This window comes from Macaca fascicularis, chromosome 12, assembly GCF_037993035.2.
Source record: "Macaca fascicularis isolate 582-1 chromosome 12, T2T-MFA8v1.1".
Classification (NCBI taxonomy): Eukaryota; Metazoa; Chordata; class Mammalia; order Primates; family Cercopithecidae; genus Macaca; species Macaca fascicularis.
In genome coordinates, this window is record NC_088386.1 from 11922113 (window position 1) to 11948307 (window position 26195).

General features: G+C 38.8%; 1 protein-coding gene across 27 annotated transcripts in view; it reads right to left on the bottom strand.

Moving 5' to 3' along the window:
- The window catches only part of PTPN4 (protein tyrosine phosphatase non-receptor type 4), a 293063-nt gene that overhangs the window by 150152 nt on the left and 116716 nt on the right, over positions 1 to 26195 (bottom strand). For 22 of the 27 annotated variants that reach the window (XM_005572938.4, XM_074008833.1, XM_074008831.1 and 19 more), the window contains one exon: positions 25833 to 25987. The exons of the other annotated variants lie outside the window; for them this stretch is intronic. In XM_005572938.4, the coding sequence (XP_005572995.1) occupies positions 25833 to 25970 (138 nt within the window). In that variant the 5' untranslated portion in view covers positions 25971 to 25987. The remainder of the gene's footprint in view (positions 1 to 25832; positions 25988 to 26195) is intronic. 27 annotated transcript variants of the gene reach the window in all.

The following is a 26195-nucleotide window of genomic DNA, read 5'->3' on the forward strand; positions in this document are numbered from 1 at the left end:
TGTATGGTCGAGTGAGCACAGGGTCGAGTGAGCACTGCACACAGCCAGGCACGCCTGCTGCTACGGCAGGGCAGGCAGCTCCAGGCAATGGCATAGGTGCCAGCTCCACGCAAGGCTGTGGCTGGACCAGATGTAACACACGAGACTTCCAATGCGGGCACCTGAATCTAGATAGGGGGAACACGGTGGTGCCTGGAAGCCTGGAGATGCCAGGAACAGAAGAGCCCCAAAGAGGGTGTCATAGATCTGGGTTTCTTTTCAGCTTAGCTATGTAATTAAAAGGGTACCCTAGACCTGGGTTCCCCGAACGGCTGCAGCTCTTCTCTCCTCTTTGCCCACAACATGGCGAGCAGGGGGCGTGTTTTAGCCCTGTTTGTGTTCTAGTTCTCTCAGTACTGCCATTCAGCGGGTCCTAAGTTCTTGTCCTCCGTGCAGGAAGAATGAGGTATGTCAACAACTGGAGGGTGAGCAAGGCAGAGAGGAGTTCACAGAACGACAGAATAGCTCTCAGGAGACCCACAGCGGGTGGCTCCTTTCCGCAGGCAGGTCGTCCGACAAGTGTCCAGCTCTCAGGAGAGAGAAGACCTACGGTGGGTGGCTCCTTTCCACAGGCAGGTAGACCCGACAAGTGTCCAGCCCTGAGTGGAGAGGAGTCTCGTGATGGGTAGCTCCTTTCCACAGACAGATTGTCCCGAAGAGTCGAGGAGACCCGATGCAAAGTGGGTAGCTCCTTTCCACAGCTGGTAAGTCCCAACATCTGTGTGAATCAGGCTGTTTTTAGGCACTTCAGAAGGGAGGAAGTGCATGCTAATTGGTCCATGGGTGGCCATGGTGGGTCCAGAAAAAACACTTTAAGTTATCCCCCTCTGGGCTGTGGACTCAACTGGGAACTGACAGCTCAGCCCCCATGCTTCAGATCATCCCTGGTTTGAAGGTGGGGCTTCACCGGGGACCTGCCCCTTTACGCTCAGGAGCCGGTCAGCCTCCTGCCGCCATCAATCATTTCGTCCACCGTGCCCAGGCTGCTGGAGCTGAGAGTTGCCTGCAGGCCCGTGCCGAGCCACCCTCAGCCCCCCACAGGCCTCCCTCCTGTGCTCATCAGCGCCCAAAGTCCAGAGGGGGTTGAAGCAGAAGGGGACTGGTGTGTTAGCACCACCCTGCGCACACACACACCCAGCCAGGTCGCCGGCGGCGCCTGGGCTTGGCCTCGGCCTCAGCTTTGGAAATTGGAGCAGGCGCTGGGAGCGAGGAGAGGCCAGGCAGCGGGAGCAGGTACTTCCAAGCCTGCAGGGGCTGAGGGGCTTCCTGGACCACCGAGAGCACAGGGATGCCCAGGTCTGCAGCCGTGGCTGAGCAGCTGCAGTTGCCCCCAGAAGGGTAGGTTTCCCACCCTGCCAACCTGGAAAGGGGGCAGGACTCCCACCTGTTCCCAGCTCTCGCAGGCTCCGTGGAGTGCACAGCCCCGACTGAGCGTCCCCCGCTGCAGTTGGTGTCTTTGCAGCAGCCGCTCCAGACAGGCTGCCACTGCCATCACTAAGGCAGAGTTCTTATGTGGCTAGTTAGTAGTCTTGGGTGAATTTTCCTTGCTACACAGGCCAGTTTCATTAACCCTAAACTACAAGAAAGACCTGATCAGCAGTTCCAGGGTTCTACTGTGTAATGTTTAAGACTCCATGAATGTCTCCGGCTGAGTTACTGAGGAAGAAAAATCTAAGGCGGCCAAATTTGGGCTCCTAGCTTTAACTATAATAACGAACTTGATTCATCGTACACATATAGTCTCCATGTGTATAGTGGTGTGTGCATGTATGCGAATATTCACTGGAAAGAAAAAAAGGATCCCTTATTTTTAAGTGTCTAAAAACAACTAGTATAGTGATCTCTCTGAGGTTCCTTCCATTTTTTTTTTTTTTTTTTGAGACGGAGTCTTGCTCTGTCGCCCAGGCCGGAGTGCAGTGGTGTGATCTCGGCTCACTGCAACCTCCACCTCCCGGGTTAACGCCATTCTCCTGCCTCAGCCTCTCAAGTAGCTGGGACTACAGGCACCCGCCACCACGCTCAGCTAATTTTTTGTATTTTTAGAAGAGACGGGGTTTCACCTTGTTAGCCAGGATGGTCTCAATCTCCTGACCTCGTGATCCACCCGCCTCAGCCCCCCAAAGTGCTGGCATTACAGGTGTGAGCCACCGTGCCTGGCGGGTTCCTTCCATATTTCTAAAGATGCTCTCCTCAAGATGGACAGAAGGACTATTTTCCATATAAGAAAAAACATAAAATTATTTGATAGGTTGGGCAGGTCAGTAAGAAAGAAAGGCTGTAAGAACCAGCTAGTTCCATGTTTAGTCCAAAGACTCTTAACAGTGACTGAAATCCTTCAGATCCTTATAGAGCATATAGACTGATCACCTCACTGAATGAAGAATTCATCATAGGAATACATCTTCATTTGGAAGAGTGGTTAGTAAGAGAAGGCAGAAACTTTGAGATCACATAAACGGCCAGGCGCAGTGGCTCATGCCTGTAAGCCCAGCACTTTGGGAGGCCGAGGCGGGTGGATCACGAGGTCAGGAGTTCAAGACCAGCCTGGCCAAGATGGTGAAACCCATCTCTAGTAAAAGTACAAAAATTAGCCAGGTGTGGTAGCAGGCACCTGTAATCCCAGCTACTCATGAGGCTGAAGCAAGAGAACTGCTTGAACCTGGAGGACAAACGTTGTAGTGAGCTGAGATTGTGCCACTGCACTCCAGCCTGGGTGACAGAGTGAGACTCTGTCTCAAAAAAAGGAGATAACATAAACATACTGATTTTGATAAGAAAAAGATTACTTACTGATGGATAACTTAAAATTTAGTAGTGGCTTAAGGAAGTGACAATAGACTCCTTTTTCTGCCCTGAGCTCCTTTATAAAACAGGAAGAAGGGAGACCAAACAATACAGTACTCCAAATATAAAGTATGGACTCTATCATTGAAAATGAAAAATGCTGTCTATATGGAAGTCAGTGGAAAATGTTTCCCATATAGGATAAGAGCTCTAAGTAAGAGTTATATCTAATGAAGTTAATAACAACAATAGTAATAGCTAAACTTATTCACTGCTTACTATTGCCAGACACTGTTGTTCAGTGTATATGGATTAACTCATTTAATCATGAAAACAACCCTATGAGATAGGTACTATTAAGATTCTAAAGATGAAAAACTGAGGCACAGGGAGATTACACAGACTAGTAAAAATCATTCAGGTAATGAGTGGCAGGACTTACACTCTACCCCAGATTATCAAGCTTCAGAGTCCATGCTTAGAGCCACTATGCAATACTTTGCTTTAAAGACACAGTTTTTAACTGTGTCAACAATGGAAGGGTATTATATTTAGTACTCCCACCTGAAGGGGGAAATTCTTTCAGCCAACAATATACAATTGCTTTGTATAGCTTATTTTAAAATACCAACTTCCTTTTCCAGCAATATGGCAGACTAGATAATCTAGAAATCTCAGCAACAAAATACTTAAAACATGCTGGATAATATTAATAAATACCCTTTTAATTACATAGCTAAGCTGAAAAGAAATCTCCAGTGTGCAGAAAGGAAAAATAGAAGTTGGGTGTAACTGTGCTAGGGTTGTCATGGACAGGTTTCTTAAAAACTAAGCCATGGGAAAGATGTGTGAATTTGGGGGAGAGGTGATGAGAGGTTGTCTGATGGGTACAAACAAACAGATGGAAGAAATACTAATGTTCCTCAATAAAGCAGGGTGACCATGGTGCAAAACAAGTATCATATATTTCAAAATACCTAAAGAGAATTTGAAATGTTCCCAGCACATAGAAATGATAAATACTCAAGGTGATGAATACTCTAAACACTGACTTAATCATTACACATTCTATGCATGTAACATGCACCCCGTATCACATGTACCCATAAATATGTACAAGTATTATGTATCAATCAGAAAACAGGTGGGCACTGTAAAAAAGAGAGGAGAAAAAATAACGGAGCAAATTTGGTTTATCACAAACAGGTGGAAAAATGTGCAGGCCGTGGGCCTAAATAAGGTGAGATACAGAACTAAGTCTTTCCCAGTGAAAGCTCAAGAGTCTGGACAGCAACATTTCTCAATGAAAGGTAGACTAGGAGGGGAAAACAATCCTCCCATAAGCCCAGGATGAGAACAAGTTAAGTTCTTCTGCCTCCACATGGGATCTGGAATGAAGAAGGAAAGTCTCACATGGGTGTGAAGTTTGATTTTACATTATCTACTGTTTACAGAACCCCAAAGGTAAAACACTGTGATTAAAAAAAAAAAAAAAAAAAATTAGTCCGAGGTAAAAACAAAACATCTTCAGGAACACATCCTTAACTACAACTGAAGATGATTCACAGAGTTAACACTTACCTGATAACCAGGTCATAACACAAAATTATAAGACACAAGAGTAATCAATTTATTAAGAGTTAGCAGGACTCAATTACATCCCTTTAAGACATCAAATAATTAGAACTATAGAGATTACGAACTTAAATGATTAAAAGTATTAAAGATACAAAAGGATTTGCTCTATCCAATATAAAAACTTGCTTATTAAGCTAAAATAATTAAGACAATATGGATTGGCATGAAAATACACCGAAAGACCATTAGAAAACGGCCCATAAAACTGACCTACACAAATGTTATTTACAACAAAGTAGTACTGAAGAGCATGGGAAAGGAAGGTCTTTTTCAATGGGATAACAATAGGCCAACTAGATAGCCACATGGAAAGAATAAAACAATCAAAATCCAAACTGCACCATACCACAAGATTACTTAAAGATGGAATAAAAAGATTTAACAACAAACAAACTTCTGACAAGACTAGATAAGAACAATGAAGGAAGTGAAAGAAGCAAATTAAACAAACAGATCAGAATAAAAAAGGGGAACAGAATGATAGAGCACTTAGACCTATAACCATTAAAGAAAAACCAGTAAGTCACACATAAAAATTATCTGACATTGAAAGCTTTTATCAAACCTGTGAAATTCTAACCTTCAAAGAGCAAATAATCTCCAGTTTACTTAAACTATTCCAAAGAATGGGAAGGCAGGGAATGTTACCCAGTTAGTCTTACGATTCTAATTCAAGAGGGAATGTAAGTAAAAGAATGTATAAAGGCAAATCACATGTAGGAACAGAGATGCAAAAACCTCAAATAAAATATTAGCAAACTGATTTTGCATCACAGTAAAAAAAGGTACAAGAATTTCATGGAAAATTCAGTAATGCAAATGCAGTACATGTAATTACTAACATTAACAGAATAAGGAGAAAAAGATATACAAGTATCTCCTTAATTTAGGGGGGAAATCAAATTGAAAAATCGGTAAGAAAAAAAGTTGATTCTTACTTCACATCACACAGAAAAATTCAGTGTAAATTTAAAGCACAATTATAAAATTTCTGGAAGATATTATGTGAGAATACCCTTATATTTTCAAAATAGGAGAAACTTTCTCAGAAAAAGATCCCAAAGTATGACAATAAAGAAAACAAGGAAATAAATCTGACTATATTAAAATGAAAACTTTCTGTGCAAATAAAGACACCAAAAAAAAAATGACTCCTATTTTTGATAGACAGTACAGGAGATTATGTATTATAGAAAACTCCTCTCAAATACAATAAAATTGCTAGATAAATTATTTTCAAAACTTTTTATTTTAGTCTGTTACTGAGTTAGCATGGAAAAAAGGTAGAAACAAAGATCCAAAGCAAAGTGAAACCAGGGAGCCTACCTAGTAAGAACTGTTAAGGTCAGTTTCTAGTCCTTAAGTTTTCTACCTTTGATTTTGATCACAGAATATATATATATGGGAATCAAAAGTGATATTAAGGTCTATTCAGGATGGATACAATAAGAGACCCACAAGCTTTATATGAGCTATTCTCACAGAGTAAAAGTAAGCAACAAAAAAATCATGCCACATAGAATGGCAAAGAAAAACAAAACAAAAACTTAAAAAATAAAATTAAAACTTGTCTGTCTGTTCAGACCTTACTATGATGTAGTCAGAAAACCTAAGTGAAAAAAGAAACTTCAAGTGGTTCTGGTATGATGATGCCAACAGGTTACTTGCAGAAGTAAATAAAAGTCCTCTCTGTAGTGTAGGAATTCAAATTTCAACCAGGACTCAAATATTGGCAGAGTATATATAAAAAACATGACCCAGATATATGTTGTCTCAAAGAAACTCAAAACCTAATGATATAGGTAGATTGAAAGTAAATGATGAAAATGATTCACCATGCAAACAATCAAAAGAAAGATGTGCCTATAATATCAAATAAAATAGATTTCAGAGCTAAAGAGTTTAATAGAGACAAAGAATTATTATACAATGACCAAAGGGCCAATCCACCAATAAGACATAGCAATCCTAAATGTGTATGCACCAAAATAATATTTAAAAAGAATGTTGGAGAACTCACACTTCCTGATTTCACAAACCTATAAAAGTTTCTACAAACCTATAAAAAATCAAGACAATGTGGTGCTTCTATAAGGGTAGACATTGGAATAGAGAGTCCAAAAATAAATTATTCCATTTATTGTTGATTTGTAACAAGAATGCCAAGACCACTCAAGTGAAAATGAGTTATTGTAGGTGTCCCCAACCCCTAGGTCATGAACCAGTATCAATCCATGGCCTGTTAGGAACCAGGCCACAAAACAGGAGGTGAGCGATGGGCAGGTGAGTGTTGAGCTAGCAAGCATTACCGTCTAAGCTCCACCTCCTCAAATCTGTGGTAGCATTAGATTCTCATAGGAGCTTGAACCTTATTGTGAACTGTGCATGAAAGGGATCTAGGTTGCAGACTCGTTATAAGAATCTAAAGCCAGATCTCAGGTACAACTGTTTCATCCCCAAATCACGCCCTACTGCCACCCCCTGGTTCATGGAAAAATTGTCTTCCTTGAAACCAGTCCCTGGTGCCAAACAGTTTGGGTACTGCTGAATTATTGTATTAGTCTGTTCTCATATTGCTACAAAGAAATACCTGAGACTGGGTAATCCATAAAGAAAAGTTTTACTGGCTCACAGTTCCACAGGCTGTACAGGAAGCATGATGCTGGCATCTGCTTAGCTTCTGGGGAGGCCTCAGGAAACTTACAATCATAGTGGAAGGCAAAGAGAGAGCAAGGTGTCTCATGTGGTAGAAGCAGGTGCAGGAGAGAGAGGGTAAGCCAGGCATGGTGGCTCATGTCTGTAATCCCAGCACTTTGGGAGGCCAAGGCAGGTGGCTCACTTGAGGTCAGGAGCTCGAGACCAGCTTGGCCAACATGGTGAAACCCTGTCTCTACTAAAAATACAAAAATTAGCTGGGCATGGTGACAGGCGCCTATAATCCCAGATACTCTGGAAGCTGAGGCAGGAGAATTGCTAGAACCTGGGAGGCTGAGGTTGCAGTGAGCCAAGACCATGCCACTGCACTCCAGCCTGGGTGACAGAGTGAGATTTATCTCAAAAAATAAATATATATAGAGAGAGGGTAGAGGTGGTATACTAGGTAACATGAGAACTCACTATTGCGAGGACAATACCAAGAGAAGTGGTGCTAAGCCATTCATGAGAAACCACCCTTACAATCCAATCACCTCCCACCAGGCCCCACCTCCAACACTGGGGATTACAATCTGACATGAGATTTGGGCGGGTACACAGATTCAAACCATATTAATTATCATTTCAACAAATGGTGTTGAGACAAAAAGATATCCACATACAAAAGAATGAATTGGACCCCCACCTCATACCATATAGAAAATTAACTCCAAATGAAGTTTGGACCTAAAATTAATAGCTAGAACTACAAAATCTTGGAGGAAAATATAGGAATACACCTTTGTGACTATGGCCCACGAAACATTATTATGCAGTACACGACTGCAGTCTCAAAAATAGTGTAACCTACAATGGTTACCATGTAACCACCTGACACCTACTAAGATGGCTATTAAAAAAAAAACCTGGAAAATAACTGTGTTGCTAATTATATGTATAAATAGGTACCCTGGTACATTGCTGGTGGGAATTTAAAATGGTGCAGCCACTGTGTAAAACAGCTTGGCAGTTTCTCAAAAGTTAAACAGAATTATCACGTGATCCAGAAATTCTCCTAGGTATAGACTCCGAAGAATTGAAAACAAAGACTTGAACAGATACTTGTATGCCAATGTTTGCAACATTAATTACATAAGTAAAAGGTAGAAACAACCCAAGTGTCTGTCAGCAGATGAATAGATAAACAAAATGTGGTATATCCATACAATAAAACATTACTCTGGAATGAAAAGAAAAAGTGAAAGTTCTGATACATGCTACATGCTACCTTGAAAACATTAAGCTAAGTGAAATAAGCCAAACACAATAAGACATATATTGTATGATTCTACTTATAAGCAATATCTAGACCAGGAAAATTCACAGAGAAACAAAGATTAGAGGTTAACAGGAGCTGAGGGGAGAGAATCATGGGGAACTACTGCCACATGGCTAGAGTTTCTGTGTGGCAAAATCAAAAAGTTAGAAATAGACATGAAAGGTTATACAACATTGTGAACTTAATTGATACCACTGAATTGTATACACAAAAATGGCTAAAGTGGTAAATTTCATTACATATATTTTATGACAATTTTTAAAAATTAATTCTGTGATATATAAAAAACATTGAACCATACACTTTTAATGGATGAATAATCCACTTTAATGTGAATCACATCTCAATAAAACTATTAAAAAAAAAACAAACCACAATGTAAAAAGCTGACAGTCCTAAAAGAAGAAATGGACAAATCCCTCATAGTAGGAGATTTTAGCATGAGAAACAAAAATCACTGACAAACCACAGAAAGAGTGAGATAAGAATTGGAAAACTAGGCCGGGTGCGGTGGCTCAAGCCTGTAATCCCAGCACCTTGGGAGGCCGAGACGGGCGGATCACGAGGTCAGGAAATCGAGACCATCCTGGCTAACATGGTGAAACCCCGTCTCTACTAAAAAAATACAAAAAAACTAGCCAGGCGTGGTGGCGGGCGCCTGTAGTCCCAGATACTCGGGAGGCTGAGGCAGGAGAATGGCGTAAACCCGGGAGGCAGAGCTTGCAGTGAGCTGAGATCGGGCCTGCACTCCAGCCTGGGCAACAGAGCAAGACTCTGTCTCAAAAAAAAAAAAAAAAAAATTGGAAAACTAAATGGTCAACAAATATATGGGAAGAAAAACCCAAAAACACAATGAATAAAGGGTGGTGGATAGTGGACATTCTTATCTTGTTTCCAGTTTCAGGGGAAAGCTTTCAGTACAGTCATGTGCCTCATTTACTGCTTTTCAGTCAATGATAAACTGCATATACTGTGGTGGTCCCAAAAGATTATAATGGAGATAAAAATTCCTATCACCTAGCATTTACTATCCTATACTTTTTATTGTAGAGCCTTCTACTTATGTAAAAAAGAAAGTGAAAAGATGTCGGGAAAAGAAAGTGAAAAGATGCTGGGAAAATTCACTAACAGAAGGTAAAACCACAATGAAATACCATAACATAAGCAACAGAATGGCTAAAATTTTAAAATATAAGGTGTTGTTGAAGATGTGGGACAAATGTAGTCTCATAAACTGCTGGAGCATACATACCTACAGCCACTTTGGAAAACTGTTTCACAGTGTCTCCTAAAGCTGACCCAGCATTTCCACTCTTAGATAACTGCCCAACAGAAGTATATGAATATATTCACCAATATATGTATTGTAAGACTGTTTAGAGCTACAGTATTCATAGTAGCTCCAAAGTGTACAAATCAAGGGTCCACCAACAGTAAACTGCACACATTTTGGTATATTCATGCAATGATGTCTCATTATACATTGCTATGCAGCAAATACACCACAATGCTAAGACAAATACACAGACATAAACCAAACAAATATTAGTATTACTCATGGTTCTATGGGTTGACTGGGCCCACATGGAGGTCCTCACTTGTGGCTACAGTTAGACAGCAAGTAGTAAAGTCATCAGAAGTTTGACTGAATCTGACATACAAGATGCCTCGCTCATATGGCTGGCAACTGATGCTGACTGTTGGCTGGGAGGTCAGTTGGAGCTAATGATCAGAGCACTGACATATGGCTTCTCCATATGGTGAGAACATCTCACAGCATGACAGCTGATGTCTAAAATGTACTGTCCCCAAGAGTGTGTGTTCTAAGGAGACCCAATTGGAAGCTGCAAGGCTTCTTATGACTGGGAGCCACAAAGGGTAACTTTACTGTCAGGGCTAAAAGTGAGTCACTTAGAAGCCAGCCAAGATTCAAGGAGTGAGGGACTTTACAATGGTGTGAGTATCAAGTGTATGTGTAGGGGGCCATCTATTGATACTAGCTACCATAAATGAAATATTATACAGCAATGGGAAAAAATACTTAGGTTGAACTATATATATGAAATTGCTTATAATTACAACTTATAAAAACACCATCTCATATAGTTTAACTCAGTAACATTCAAAAACAAAAACAAAACTATACTGTAATGACAGACCTCAGAATGGTGACTACTTTAGGCAAGAGACAAATAACAACAGTAAGGAAGCATAACGGATGTATCTGAAGTACTGGTAACATTCTATTATCTTGATCCAGTGATAGTTTCACAGGTGATTTCACCTTATAAATGCTTGTCTTACATTTAAGATTTGTTCCTTATTGTATATATGCTATACTTCTAATAAAAAGTTATTTCTGGTCCATATGCACTGCCAAAATCCTCAATAAAATACTAGTTCACATTCATTCAGACTGGGAAGAAGTTTATGTTTGACCAAGGAAAATTAGCAAGTAAACAGCCCAATGGGGACTCTCATGTAATGCTGATGCACACAAAACTTGCAAATTTTACTTTGTATTTTAAATGCTCCCTACTTCAAAATTAGTACTTTGAAACATTCTACTTTCCCTCTTTGCCTTCCTTTAAAGGCTAAACCCAAATAGATTTCCCCACCACAGGGTGGTTTGTTGATGCAGTTATACCTTTTAATCCACTGTGTGATTAATATCTTCAAGCAACCCTTATCAAGTATTCTCACAATGCACACTATCAACTTAGGAAGCAAATGTGTATGTATAGGGGTACGGCTACAGACCAAACAAAATCACTCGACTCAACTTTCTGAAGAAGAAACGCCTAGGTTAGATCAAAACCGCAGCTAAAAAACTATTTTATTTTATTTTTAGAGATAGGGTCTCACTCTGTTGTCCAGGTTGGAGTTACAGGGATACAATCACAGTTCACTGTAACCTCAAACTCCTGGCCCAAGCAATCCTTCTGCCTCAGCCTCCCAAGCAGTTAGGACTATAGGTGCATGCCACCATGCCTGGTGAATTTTATTTTTTATTTTTGTAGAGAAGGGGTCTTGCTATGTTGCCCTAACTAGTCTTGAACTCCTGGCCTCAAGCAATCCTTCTGTCTCGGCCTCCCAAAGCACTGGGATTACAAGTGTGAGCAACCACACTCACCTAAGATTATTTAAAAAATTAATTTACTCATCAAAACTATTTTATTATCAACCTTGCAGCACAGTTTTTCAACTTTGACACTGTTAATATTTTGTATTAGGATCATTCTCTATTGCGGGGGATAGGAGGGATTGTACTATGTATTGTAAAGAAGTTTAGCAGCATCCTTGGCTTCTAGCCACTAGAGGCCAGTAGCACCCACCATCCAACTGTGACAACCAAAAATGTCTACAGACATTGCCAAATGTCCCCTGGGGACTGGGATGGGGAAGTGCAAAGTCTGCCCCATTTAGGAATCATTGCTTTAGAGTTTACAGTTCCTTTAGAGTTTATAGTTTCCGGTAAGGGCTCAAAAGCTCTTGCTAAACACTATCCTTGTACAGATTATTTTCTCATTCAGCTGTAGAAAAACACTAAACAGAAAATCCTACTCCATAAGGAGAAAAATAAGTATAGTGCAGCTAGGTTTTAACATGGATTTTGATTCTGTCCCACTTGATATATGCAATGAACAAATAGGAAAATGTGTTCTATAAATATATGGCTAATTATAGAATGTTAATGAGGCCAAGGCAGTCTCCATCTCTCCCAACTGTGTTTCTCTGTAAGGCCAGAGAATATGTGCATCAGAACTATCTTGTGTACTTATTTAATATATACACACCTGGGTCCCAACACAGACCTATAAAATTGAGGTGGAAAAGCAGCAATCTGAACTTCTAATAAACCTTTGTTAATAACTTACTATTATATTCTTATGTTCAACAAAAGATAAGAAAAACAATGCCACAGACTATTTATCTTTAGTCTTTCGTGACCATAACTTTTAATTTTTAAATCTGTATCACTGTTCACAATGAGATATACAGATGAAACAGAAGACCATCCAATTTATAGCAGATATTGTGGGAAATAAAAACACCAGTTTGAAGGGTCAAAGGGCTTGGATTGGCAGAGTGCGGTGGCTCACACCTGTAATCCCAGCACTTTGGGAGGCCAAGGTGGGTGGATCTCTTGAGGTCAGGAGTTCGAGACCCACCTGCCCAACATGGTGAAACCCTGTCTCTACTAAAAATACAAAAATTAGCCAGGTGTGGTGGCGGGCATCTGTAATCCTACCTACTCGGGAGGCTAAGGCAGGAGAACAGCTTGAACCTAGGAGGTGAAGGTTGCAGTGAGCCGAGATGACACAAGTGCACTCCAGCCTGGGCTACAGAGCAAGACTCCATCTCAAAAAAAAAAAAAAAAAAAAAAAGGCCTGGATTCTGGTCTTGGCTCTACTACTTAGCATGTGGCTATGGGCAAGCCACAAAATCCCTGGATTTGATTTCTCTGTCTGTAAAAAAGAGATAACTCCCCCACCACATTGTTACTGACAAGAATAAAACAAATGTGAAAAGTGAATACTCTGTGGAAATAAACACACATTATTATTACTTGATAGATACTAATACAAACCTATGACTAAACTTAAGGCCATATCCCAGTAAAATTATGGTAATATTAATCTGGATATATAAAAAAAAGCTGTTTCTACAGAAACATACTCTAAATATTATTCAAAACTATTAAAACTAAAGTATATCTCGGTTAAGCAAGTTGACAGATGGACAACACATTGAAAAACCAGATAATTTCCACAAGTTGAGAAGCTGGGAGAAGTTATTCAGTTTATAGAAATAAGTATGTGCGTAGGAAAGATCCTATACAACTACCAAAGAAAAACTTGCTTTGTTTTAATATGGCTTAAAAATGCTTACATTTGGCCAAGCACAGTGGCTCATACCTCTAATCCCAGCACTTTGGAAGGCCAAGGCCGGCCGACCACTTGAGGTCAGGAAATCGAGACCAGCCTGGCCAACATGGTGAAACCCCGTCTCTACTAAAAATGCAAAAATTAGCCAGGCGTGGTGGCATGTGCCTGTAATCCCAGCTACTCAGGAGGCTGAGGCAGGAGAACTGCTCCAACCTGGGAGGCAGAGGTTGCAGTAAGCCGAGATTGCACCACTGCACTCCAGCCTGGGAGACATAGCGAGACTCCATCTCAAAGAAAAAAATGTTTATATTCAACTCCTTACATACTAATAAAAGAGTCATGTCACCAAAAAGAAAATCACAGTCCCAAATGGGTATCTAACAACAGAGCTCCAAAATACGAAAGATAAAAATGATATAACTGAAAGAAATAGATAAAGGCACAATTATACTTGAAGACTTCAATGCTACTCTCTCGACAATTAATAGAACAAAGTTAAAAGAAAAGCAGCAAGGACATAAAAACACTACTGTGTGCCTGTAATCCCTGCTACCTGGGAGCCTGAGGTGGGAGGCCTGCTTAAGCCCAGGAGTTGGAGACCAAACCCGGGCAACACAGAATGTCTCAATTTTTTTTTAACATAAAAATACAAACACAACCAACCAACTTAACCTAACTGATATTTCTAGCCCCTTTCCACCACACCCCCCCCCACAAAAAGAGTAGAATAGACATCCTTTTAAAGTGCACATGGAATATTCACCAATATATGTCATATTCCTGGCCCTTAAAATAAACCTTATCAAATTTAAAAGAATTGAAATCATACAAAGTATGTTCTCTAGCCATAATAGAATTAAAATAGAAATCATTAAGCATTAAGATATATGGAAAATTCTCAACTACTTGAAAACTAAACAACATACTATAAATAATGCATGGGGCAAATAGGAAGTCTAGAGGGAATCTGGACAATATTCTGAACTAAATGAATATGAAAAGACAATATATCAAAAAGATATAGTTACACCATGTTGTCTTTCCACAGAGTCTCCACATGGTGGCCTCAGGGGAGCCAGACTTACAGGGCAGCTAAAAGTTCTTCAAGAGTCTGCCATAAAATAACAGCAGAAGCTGAAGGGTCTTTTCTAAGCTAGTGAGGGAAGTCATGCAACATCTCTTTCAACAGATTCTACTGGAAGAAAATGGCACTCACAAAGGCTCACTAAGGTTCAAGTAAAGGGAATATAGCCTCTCTCTCTCAGTAAGAAATATTTCAAAGATTTTAAAACTATCACTGAAATATTTAGCAGACATGGAGTTTGAGTTGTGGAAAGATATCCAGACTAGAGATAACAGATACCACAATCTTCAGCAACCAGGAAATAACTGAAAGTGAAAAGATACAAAAGACAATACTAAATCCTCAAGGAATACTGATATGTAAGAAACAGATGAAGTATATCCAGAATGAGATCACACAGAAGACAGCTTTCCTTGAAACAAGGAGCAGTTAACAGTTTTTAAAGCTCCTAGAGGTCAAACAAAATGAGCCTTGATAAACTGATGAATTTCTTAACTAGATAATCACTGAGGAAGCAGTTACAGTAAAAGAATAAAGGTTGAGATAAGATTGCAATATTTAGGTGCTTGAATACAAACTGGTTAAGGTGACTCTTGTTATAGTCCCCCAAAACACATGTAAAATAGAAATGTGGGGAGAGGCAAACTTCAAAAATAAAAACTTGATTTTAATTAAAATACAACAATGTGATTTCAAATGTCATGGCAAACCACCATCCACTGTTTTTATTCTTCTAAAGGAAAAATAATTTATAACTTACTGTTCAAAAAGGCTTAAACCTACGATTAAATATGATGGAATGAAAATGTGTTTACCTTTTACTCATTCCTGAAAGACCATTAATTTGAAGGGGAAAAAAAGAAGGAATGTACTAAAAACGACAAGAACAACAAAAGGAGAGACGATATCGGCTAAAGAGATACTGACATACAGGCCGGGCGCAGTGGCTCACACCTGTGATCCCAGCACTTCGGGAGGCTGAGGCAGGTGGATCACAAGATCAGGAGATCGAGACCAACCTGGCCAACATAGTGAAACCCCGTCTCTACTAAAAATATAAAAATTAGCTGGGCATTGTGGCACATGCCTGTAGTCCCAGCTACTTGGAAGGCTGAGGCAGGAGAATCGCTTGAACCCGGGAGGCGGAGGTTGCAGTGAGCTCAGATCACACCACTGCACTCCAGCCTGGGCGACAGAAGAAGACTCCACCTCCAAAAAAACCCAAAAAAACAACAACAACAAAAAGAGAGATACTAATACACTTTGGAAGACAGAAAGCATGTGGAAGAGACAGCAGAACTAAACACCAAATACCTGCAGAGAGAGATTCCAACAGGAAGCAAATCAAATACACAGAAAGGCTCAAACATTGCAGGATAAGTGTGAGAAACAGCAAGATAAGGCATGAGGCTAAAAATGGGAAAGGAAGGTTGAAAATTCATGTAGGGAATAGTTGTGTCCCTCAGTTCTTAATCCCATACCTCCCCTGAAATATTCTAAGACAAACTGAAGTGGCTTCAAATCTAGGGACGTCAGGCATAGTGGAAAGCAAAAGAGTGTCATATTGCAAGCCGGTGGATTTCATGCACGATCTACATGAAATTTAAGCAAAAAGAAATGTGAAAAGGAAAACATGTTTTAAATGTCTACAAACAATATGTCATACATAAACAATCAGGAATTGGAATAGTATCACACTCCTCATCAGCAATATTAATAGAAGGCAATATTTTCAAAACTCTGAGAAATTATTTCCAATTTGAAATTCTCTACCCAAACTATCAATTAAGTCTAGGGTAAAACTTAGACATTTTCAAAAATGAAGGATATAAAGAACTAGCACACATCCCACACAAGATATTCTTGATGAAGAAAAATGAAAGTCATCTCACAGTGACTCAAAATAAGTGATGTCAAAAAATATAGTGAATCCAAAGTTGTAAATTAACCTAGTGCTAAAATTAAGTACCTATTAATGTATCAGTGCCTATCAACATCCAAATTTTACATGAAAAAAATTAAATAATTGCAAAAGAAAGCCAAAACTACGAGCTCTGAAGTTTATCATAAACAAATCAAATGAATCATCAAAAGGAAATGTCTGCACATTCAAAAAAAATGTGTGATAATACTAATTCCTCACATAGTACAGCTGTCACTTTTCTTTATGGAAACCAAACTGATACATTAAAAAATTATAGAGGCTGGGAGCGGTAGCTCACGCCTGAAATCTCAGCACTTTAGGAGGCTCCGTTGGGCAGATCACAAGGTCAAGAGATCAAAACTATCCTGGCCAACACGGTGAAACCCTGTCCCTAGTAAAAATACAAAAAGTAGCTGGGCGTGGTGGCGGGCGCCTGTAGTCCCAGCCACTTGGGAGGCTGAGGCAGGAGAATTGCTTGAACCTGGGAGGCAGAGGTTGCAGTGAGCCGAGATCGCACACATGTGTGTGTGTGTAAAGCTGTGTATATATATATGTAAAGTATACATATATATATGCAAGTCCAGCTTTGTTTTATTTTAAATATTTGGAAGCATAATTATTAAGTCTAATTATTGAAAAGAATGTTAAATAAGGACAAAGACTCAAATAAATGGATATTAACTTTATTATGAAACCAAATTCCTGATATACAGATATTGAACTATCCAATTTGAGTTAGGAATAAACATTATGAATGGTGGGTTCAAAGATAAGACGCAACTTCTTCTCTAGAGTATTATGATCAGCAGAGCACATCCATCAACATCAAAACCAACACCAGCATCTGGGCAAAGAGCCAGATTGGGCATCAGGGCTTCCTTGGGGGATTCTTGAATCCACATGGGAATCAGGACAGACAATTAACCCAGGGGAAGCAGTGAGGTGGCAGAGTGAGTCATGTAGCTTCCTTATGTGATAACTATAACTCTTTCTATGCTCACCAACTCCATTCCAATGAATACCAAAAGCTTCTTTTTGCAAGTACTAGCAAGAAAACAGAGCTATGTCATACATCCTTTCCCAAAGAACAGATCACATCTATCTCAGATGGGCATGCCATTAAATAAAATTCAGGAGAGATATCCAAAGCACTATGATGGTAAAAATATTTAAATGATTAATCCCTTCAAGAGTATGAAATAAGTCAAAAGGCAGCACATTTAAGAGCCAAGTAGGCCAGGCACCATGGCTCATGCCTGTAATTCCAGCAGTGTGGGAGGTCGAGGTGGGAGGATCACTTGAAGCCAGGAGTTCGAGACCAGCCTGAACAGCACAGTGAGACTTCGTCTCTAAAACATTTTTTAAATTAGCTGGTCATGGTGGCGCATGGCCGTAGTCCCAGCAACTTGGGAAGCTGAGGTGGGAGGATTCCCTTGAGCCCAGGAGTTCAAGGCTGCATTAAACTATGATGGTACTACCACATTTCATCCTGGAAGATAAGCAAGACACTGTCTCTAAACAAAACAAAACAAAAAACAACAGTCAACTATTTCTTACACACTGTGAATACATTAGAGAAAAAATGGGTATAGGTTAAAATATTTATGAAATAGTTTTAAGATGCTAGATATGTAAACAACAAACAAAAAAAGTTAAATAATTAAGCATTAATAAGCCAAGGAAAGAAGTTTCTCTGACAACGGTTATGCCCAGATCAACTCGTGTGAAGGTGAATCTCAAATGTGGCAGATGAAATCTTCTAAAACATCAAATCCATTAGCCCAGCTGTTTAGGGTTCCATCTTTGGAAAGCAAGGGCCATTTCGATTTTATAAGATGTATATGTTTACTATTATTAACTGAGATCTAAGTCCTATTTGGCTCAACTATCTGGGTCAAGCAAACAATGAATCAGAAAATACAGCAAGTAACATGTTAAATGTTTCAAATCAAAATTCACTGATTACATAATGAGATACATTTTCATATTTTAAAATAATGAGGATTTGGGGTTCTAATCATAAAGAGTAGCTGGTATTGGAATACTCTCCTGTTATAAACATCTATAAAAACCAGACCAAATATAGACCAAATAAAACATGTATGTAACATTTACAAGCAACAGATACCAACCAATACAGGGCTATGATCCTTGGGAGAAAAGGGCAGATGAATCAAGTCTCACACTGGCTTTCTCCTTGGGGGCACATGCCAAAACGTACGGTAGAGAAACAAAGCCCAAGCTGACAGTGGCAGTCTTGCTAGGATAAGAAAACTAAAATTAATGTTTGGGGTTGCTAAGATGCCAGGGTTTTGGGGATAGGTTATTAGAACGGAGAAAGTCAAAGAAAAAAAGCTATAAAAATACACATGAAATTCCCCTATGGTCCTTATTTGCTTCACAGGATGTGCATACACAGGGTTAGAATCTCTAGGAGAAAATAGCTGTTAACTAAACAGAGATTTCAAAGGTTGTGCAGTTCTGAGAAGATGTGGTCCAGGCTCAGAGGAGAGAGATCTTGATGAACACCTTGGTCACTCAGTTGAGACCCTAGACAAACTGTGTCCTAGGAGTAAGAACAAAGGTGAAACAGACCTACCTTAAAAAGCTTAAAACTAACCTCCATAAGATCAAAGTGATCTGCTGGCTATTTAACTGCCTGCCATAAAATAATTCACTACTATTTAGAGGGATATAATAATCCAGAGCTCCAACAAATAGGGGTCCAAACCTTTCCTATAAAGGGCCAGAAAGTAAGTATTTTTAGGCTTTTAGGACACATAGTCTCTGTTGTACATTCTCTTTGAAAACAAACAGAGGCTGGGTATGGTGGCTCATAGCTGTAATCTCAGCGCTCTGGGAAACCGAGGTGGGAGGATTGCTTGAGGCCAGGAGTTCAAGACCAGCCTGGGCAACATCGCAAAAACAGTAACCTTTAAAAATGTAAAAAGCCATTCTTAGCTATAGGCCATGCAATAACAGCCACGAGGTTGGATTTGGCCCATGGCCATAGTATGCTGTCCATTACTCTACATTTCACTCAATGTTCAATATACAACAACAAGTTAGCAGATGTGTAAAGCAGGGGAAAGTGACTGACAATCAAGAGACAAAGCAGTCAATAAAAACAGACTTAGGGGTGATGTAAATATATGTGTAGACAAGGAGGCTCTTGCTTATCACTCCTATTCAACATAGTATTGGAAGTTCTGATCAGGGCAATCAGGCAAGGGAAAGAAAAAAAATGGTATCCAAACAGGAAGAGAGGAAGTCAACTATCCCTGTTTGTAGATGACATGATCCTATATCTAGAAAACCCCATAGTCTCAGCCCAAAAGCTTCTTAAGCTGATAAACAATTTCAGTAAAGTCTCAGGAAACAAAATCAATGTGCAAAAATCACAAGCATTCCTATACACCAACAAGAGTCAAGCCAAGAGCCAAATCAGGAATGAACTCCCATTCACAACTGCCACAAAAAGAATAAAATGTCTAGGAACACAACTAGGGAAGTTAAAGATCTCTACGAGGAGAACTACAAACAACTGGTCAAAGACATCAGAGAGGACACTAACAAATGGAAAAACATTCCATGCTCATGGATAGGAAGACTCAACATCGTTAAAATGGTCATACTACCCAAAGCAATTTATAGATTCAATGCTATTTCTATTAAACTATCATTGACATTCTTCAAAGAACTAGAGAAAACTATTTTAAAATTCATATGAAGCCAAAGAAGAAACTAAATAGTCAAGGCAATCCTAAGCAAAAAGAACAAATCTGGAGGCATCACACTACCTGACTTCAAACTATACTACAGGGCTACAGTAACCAAAAACAGTATGATACTAGCACAAAAACAGACATATAAACCAATGGAACAGAACAGAAAGCCCAGAAATAATGCCACACACCTATAACTATTGAGAAGAGCAACCCCAAGACACGTAATCGTCAGATTCACCAAGGTTGAAACGAAGAAAAATATGTTAAGGGCAGCCAGAGAGAAAGGTCAGGCACATGTATCCCAGAAATTAAAGTATTAAAAAGAAAAAGAAAAAAAAGAAAAAAAGACCCAAGAACTATATATGCCTGATGAAACCACAACACGATGAAATAATAAAAGAAGAAATATGGTCACCTTAATTGTGCTCAACTATAAATTTGATTGATAAAAGAATTTTCTAGTGTTTCATATGATTACAGCCTAGGAAAAAAAGGATTTCAAAATAGATAAAAGCTTTAAAAATCTATCATACACTATAAAGTTGGACTTTTCATATACTATAAAAGATGGCAAAATTATCATGTCTTTTTGTACTAAAGATAACAAACTCCATTTTAACATCTGATTTTATTTTTAAAAGTTTGGTATTTAATAAATTCTCCTTCAAGGTAGGCATTGTTGACAATCAACTTGAGAGATGTCAAGGTTAAAAATGAGGAAGGCTGAACATAAACATTTGCTCAAGGCACACTAAAATAACAGTGTAGGTATAGTTAGTAATGAAAGAAAAGACTACACTAAGAAAATTTTGGAAAATGAAAAGCAACTTAAGTGGTCACCTTAACTTAAGTGACAGAAAAAAAGCTAAACGAAAGCTAACAGTGTGAGAAAGGCCTAGGAGCAAGTTCTTTACCCCACAAACTCTAGAAATAGGGGTACAAATTATCTTTTAAAAAGAGAAGGCAGGTGTCAGGACTGAAAAAATGTTGTTTGAGAGTCTATATAAGCAACAGCCCCTACGTGACTTCTCTCACTTCCCCTCCCCTTCAGCCAATCACCATGAGAACTGGAGATTTACTCTCTGAAGAAAATGAACCAGGACGACTCTGGAATCAGGAGCATCATGTGTAGCTGATTAATTTGTACTGTACTAATTGTACAGACAGATTATACTGCCTGTATTGTACAGACAGAGCCTGCAAAATAAGACAGTCTAAATAGCGAATAGGGAAGTCCTCTCCAATCCCTTCCTCTCACTCAGCTCTAAGAAAACTGGCAGTAGGCTCTACAAACACAAGACCTATAAAACTATATGGCTTTGAAAATTGTGTAAATGAATAAGTCAATTACATGTACATACATACACTTATAAAATAAAACATATATAAATCAAATTTAAAAGACAGATGTGTGAGTGTCACACATACATACACATACACATTTTTTTAAAAGTATGGCACACCTGGATAAATAATTTAAATAACAAACACAAAGAGCAAGTAATAAAAATTAAACCCATCTTTCATCATCTCTGACTCCTTAAATATGGTAGCTACCCCTTGAGAAGCAAAGCAGACAGTTCTGGGATGAAATTTCTGGGTATCTATGAAGGTAGGAAGATGGGTACAGTAAGTGATGAGGAAGAGGCAAAATGGACACCTCCACCAGGATGCCATACTGGCAGACTGTATTTTCCCAGTAAGTCCAGAGCAACATTTCTGATCCCACATGATGATCCTCCACTTTTTATCAAGATGCAGTCTATTTCCTTTCACTTAACTCTCTGACAACCTTGACAAATAGAACATGGAACAAGTAACATTACATGACTTCCAAGGCCAGATTGGAAAGGCAATATGGCTACAGTCTGGCTCTCTCTCTCTCAAGATGCTCACCCTTAGAAACCAGCCACTTGGCCAGGTGCGGTGGCTCACGCCTGTAATCCCAGCACTTTGGGAGGCCGAGACTGGCGGATCACGAGGTCAGGAGATCGAGACCATCCTGGCTAACACAATGAAACCCCGTCTCTACTAAAATACAAAAAAATTAGCCGGGCGAGGTGGCAGGCGCCTGTAGTCCCAGCTACTCGGGAGGCTCAGGCAGGAGAATGGCGTGAACCCGGGAGGCGGAGCTTGCAGTGAGCCGAGATCGCGCCACTGCACTCCAGTGTGGGCGACAGAGCGAGACTCCGTCTCAAAAAAAAAAAAAATAAACCAGCCACTGTGGTCAGGCATGGTGGCTCATGCCAGTAATCCTAGCACTTTGGGAGGTGAAGACAGGCAGATCACTGGAGTTCGAGACCAGTCTGACCAACAAGGAGAAACCCTGTCTCTACTAAAAATACAAAATTAGCCAAGTGTGGTGGCACATGCCTGTAATCCTAGCTACTAGGGAAGCTGAGGCAGAAGAATTGTTCAAACCTGGGAGGTGGAGGTTGTGGTGAGCTGAGATCGCGCCATTGTACTCCAGCCTGGGCAACAACAGCAAAACTACATCTCAAAAAAAAAAAAAGAAAAGAAAGAAAGAAACCAGCCACTGTGCTATGAAGAAGTCCAGGACATAAAGAGGTCATATATAGGTGCCTCAGCCTCAGCTAAGGTTTCAGGTAACAGCCATGTCAGTGAATAAGCCTTCAAATGATTCTAGCCTCCAGTCTTTGAGTCTTCCAGCTGAGGCCTGACACATAATGGAACAAAATTAAGCCTTTTTTGTGTGTCTGTGAATCTCTGACTCACGGAATCCCTGAGGACAATACATGGTTATTTTATGCCACTAAGTTTTAGGGTAATTTCTTATGCAGTCACAGTAACTAAAATAAGCTGGCCCTCCCAGCCCTTCCTTGTTCATCATACAGGCTAATGTTAATCAGCTGCACCAAAGTAAAAGTCAAGTCAAAAATTAGGGGTAAAAATCCTCATAGATTGAAGACATCAATCCATGTAGTACAGACACTATGCATTTTAAAGTATTTAATGCAAACATATTTAGTGAGTTGTTAATGCAAACATATTTGGTGAGATGAATTCTCATGCCATGAATTCATTTAGTGACAAAGAATGCATGGCACGAGAGGGCCAATACACTCCATAGGTTGGCTACAGTAAATAAATGGTTATACCAAAGCCATAGTGAAAATAGGACTTGACACTGAAACAACGCAAGCCAACACAAACCCAGTGATAATAGGCTTATCACTCCTATGTCCACAGCAGGGAGAAAGCAAGATCTAGTGAAGTTATATCAACTCCTTCATTACAAAAATTTCCCTCAGAAAATACAGAAACAGCTTTGATGAGATAATTGCCAGATGAAAAAAAGCAGGCTTTGGCAACATGAATATTTTACCTGTGGTGCAAAAATCTTTCATGAAAAGCAATGACTCCAATGGTTGACTTTATAAATCATTGCTTGGTAGTCTCCAAAGGAAACTGAGTAGTTCTCCTTCCTGGTGAACAGAGAAATGCTGGTGAACCTGGCAGATGCCCATAAAGGATTTCTGAGACTTAATGGTACTAAGTGGACACAAGAAAACAAACACCAGAACTCTCAAACCCCCAATTAGTTTGCAGGCTGCCACATACCACTCCACAGGTTGTAAAGTATATAACTGGAGATTTATTCACATAGATTAAAAGATAAATAATCTATCTAAAAGCACAAAGCAACTCTTCTGGTTTGAATGGCCTGGGTTTAAATGCCCAGAGGAATAAATATACTACACATCCAACAATTTTTTATATACACTGTTCCTCAAGTTTTTTGATGACCTGAGAAAATGGTAGAGAAAGTTTCTAGCACCACAGAATGGTAAGCTTACTTACCATTCTAGGTAATATATCCAGGTCTATTGAAACTGCCAGCTAAATATATGTAATATATATTTTTAAAATATAAACATATAAAAGTACATTAAATATATATGTCTTTCTAAAAGAGTAACTAGACAGCACATTGAAAAATACAGCATACTACTGTCAACTAAAGTGCTCAACAGAAAATTATGCTAGCTGGGAAACATACCAAACCTTTTTACAATATTTTGAAATATAGTCAAAACTATAGTTAAAATGAAAACTAAGTATTAATTAAATTTAAGCTAAGACAAAAGTTATTAAGTTTATGCCTTTTCCAAAAAAGAATTCTAACACATGAATAATAGGAAAAAAGGCTTATTTTCTTATATCAACTGTCTAATACATGAGAGTTTCTATTAAATAGAAATTTGTATGAAGTAGAATTCTCTTCTTTTATATTATCTCTTTTTGGCAAACTATATTCCAACTATGTATTAACAGATGATAGAATACAAAAGAAATCAAAAGTTTAGCTTTTTAGAAAAGCACACTAAATCAGTTGGGTATTTTAGATAATGTTGAAGGTATTTTTAATGATAATGATGGAACATTCACTACTCTGCAGCCCCTTTTTCAATGTGAAACAGCTTGGAATTTCAGATAAATTCATAATCCTGCTTATATAGTAGTACACAGAAAATTTTAAGCTTAAACTGGTAAATAAGAAAGATTTTTTTTTATTATTATGCTTTAAGTTCTAGGGTACATGTGCACAACATGCAGGTTTGATACATAGGTATACATGTACCATGCTGGTTTGCTGCACCCATCAACTCATCATTTACACTGGGTATTTCTCCTAATGCTATCTCTCCCCCAGTCCCTCACCCCCCGACTGGCCCTGGTGTAAGATTCATATTTTATATTACTTAAAGATTTCGAAGTATAGAAATACCCAAGTAATACAGCAGAAAACACCCTGAAGAATTTGGAAATAACAAAACATCCTGAAGAATAAGAACTCCAGTTTGAATACAGACTGAATATATTATTATTTTCATAAAGTTAAATTTAGGTATGTGGTAATTATGAGATTCTTGGGATGCTAAAGTACTTATTTTCAAAAGGTTCAGGGAAAAAAATCATGAAGAGAGAAGGAAACATAAAGCAAATGTGCAAAATGTTAACACTGGGTCAATCTAGGTAAAGGGTATATGGGTATTCATCATAGTATTATTTCACCTTTTCTATATAAGTTGAAAAGTTTTTAAATAAAAAGGGAGAATACATTTTTTATATGTATCAAGATATGTACAAGAATGTTCACAGCAGTATTATTTGTAAGAGCCCAAAGTGGAAACAAATCCAAATATATACCAACAATAAACTGGACAAGTAAACGGTAAGTAAAAGGATAAGTAAACTACAGTATATTCATACAAAAGGGTACTACAGAGCAATAACAATGAACTAACTACTATTAACACACCACATGGGTAAAACTTACAAATAACAATGAGCAAATAAAGCTAGACACAAATAGGATGAACAAATATTTGTTAAATAAATATTTCGACGACAGATAAGATCAGGGCTGTCATTTATTTTTGTTCAGGAAAAATTTTACTCACAGGCAGTACCAGTAAAATTACCATAAAAATGTATAAATTATTTAGAACAACAAATTCTTTTCAGGCCCCCTCAAGCACACTTATGAAAATCGCACACATACTATGGATCTGCTTACTAATCATAAGACACACTGTTGGTTTCTCAACAATGTCCAGTGAGCAACACTTTTTAAAAAGACCCAGTTTGAATGAGAGCATGCACCTGATACAATCCTGCACCAGAAAGACTTTTTTACTTGAATAAGACTTTTCAAACTCTACTATAATTTAATAATCCTAGTTTACATATATAACTGAATTCAGACTTACAGCCAGAGATTATTTTTTAAAAGACACAAAATACTTACATTGACTTTGAAAGCTTGTACAGTGTTATCCAGAAGAAGGATGTTGCAAACCACTTCTGTATGCTGTCTGTCTCGGGCCAACTCTGATGCTCGTACATTGTAGGTTCTGCCAGCAGGCAATCGGAAACGTGAGGTCATTACTGTCCACACAAAGTCTAAGTAAAAAAAAAAATAAATAAAATAAAATAATAACTAAATAAAAGGTTGGTAAAATATATGCTGTAGTTTAAAAGGCAAAGTTATTATATTTTTTTCAATTAAAACTTAGGTGGAAAACAGTTATAAATTTTGAAACACCAGAATAAGAATTGTTGTAGGTATAAGTTAGATATATATAGTTCATCATCAAACTAAAGTTACCAC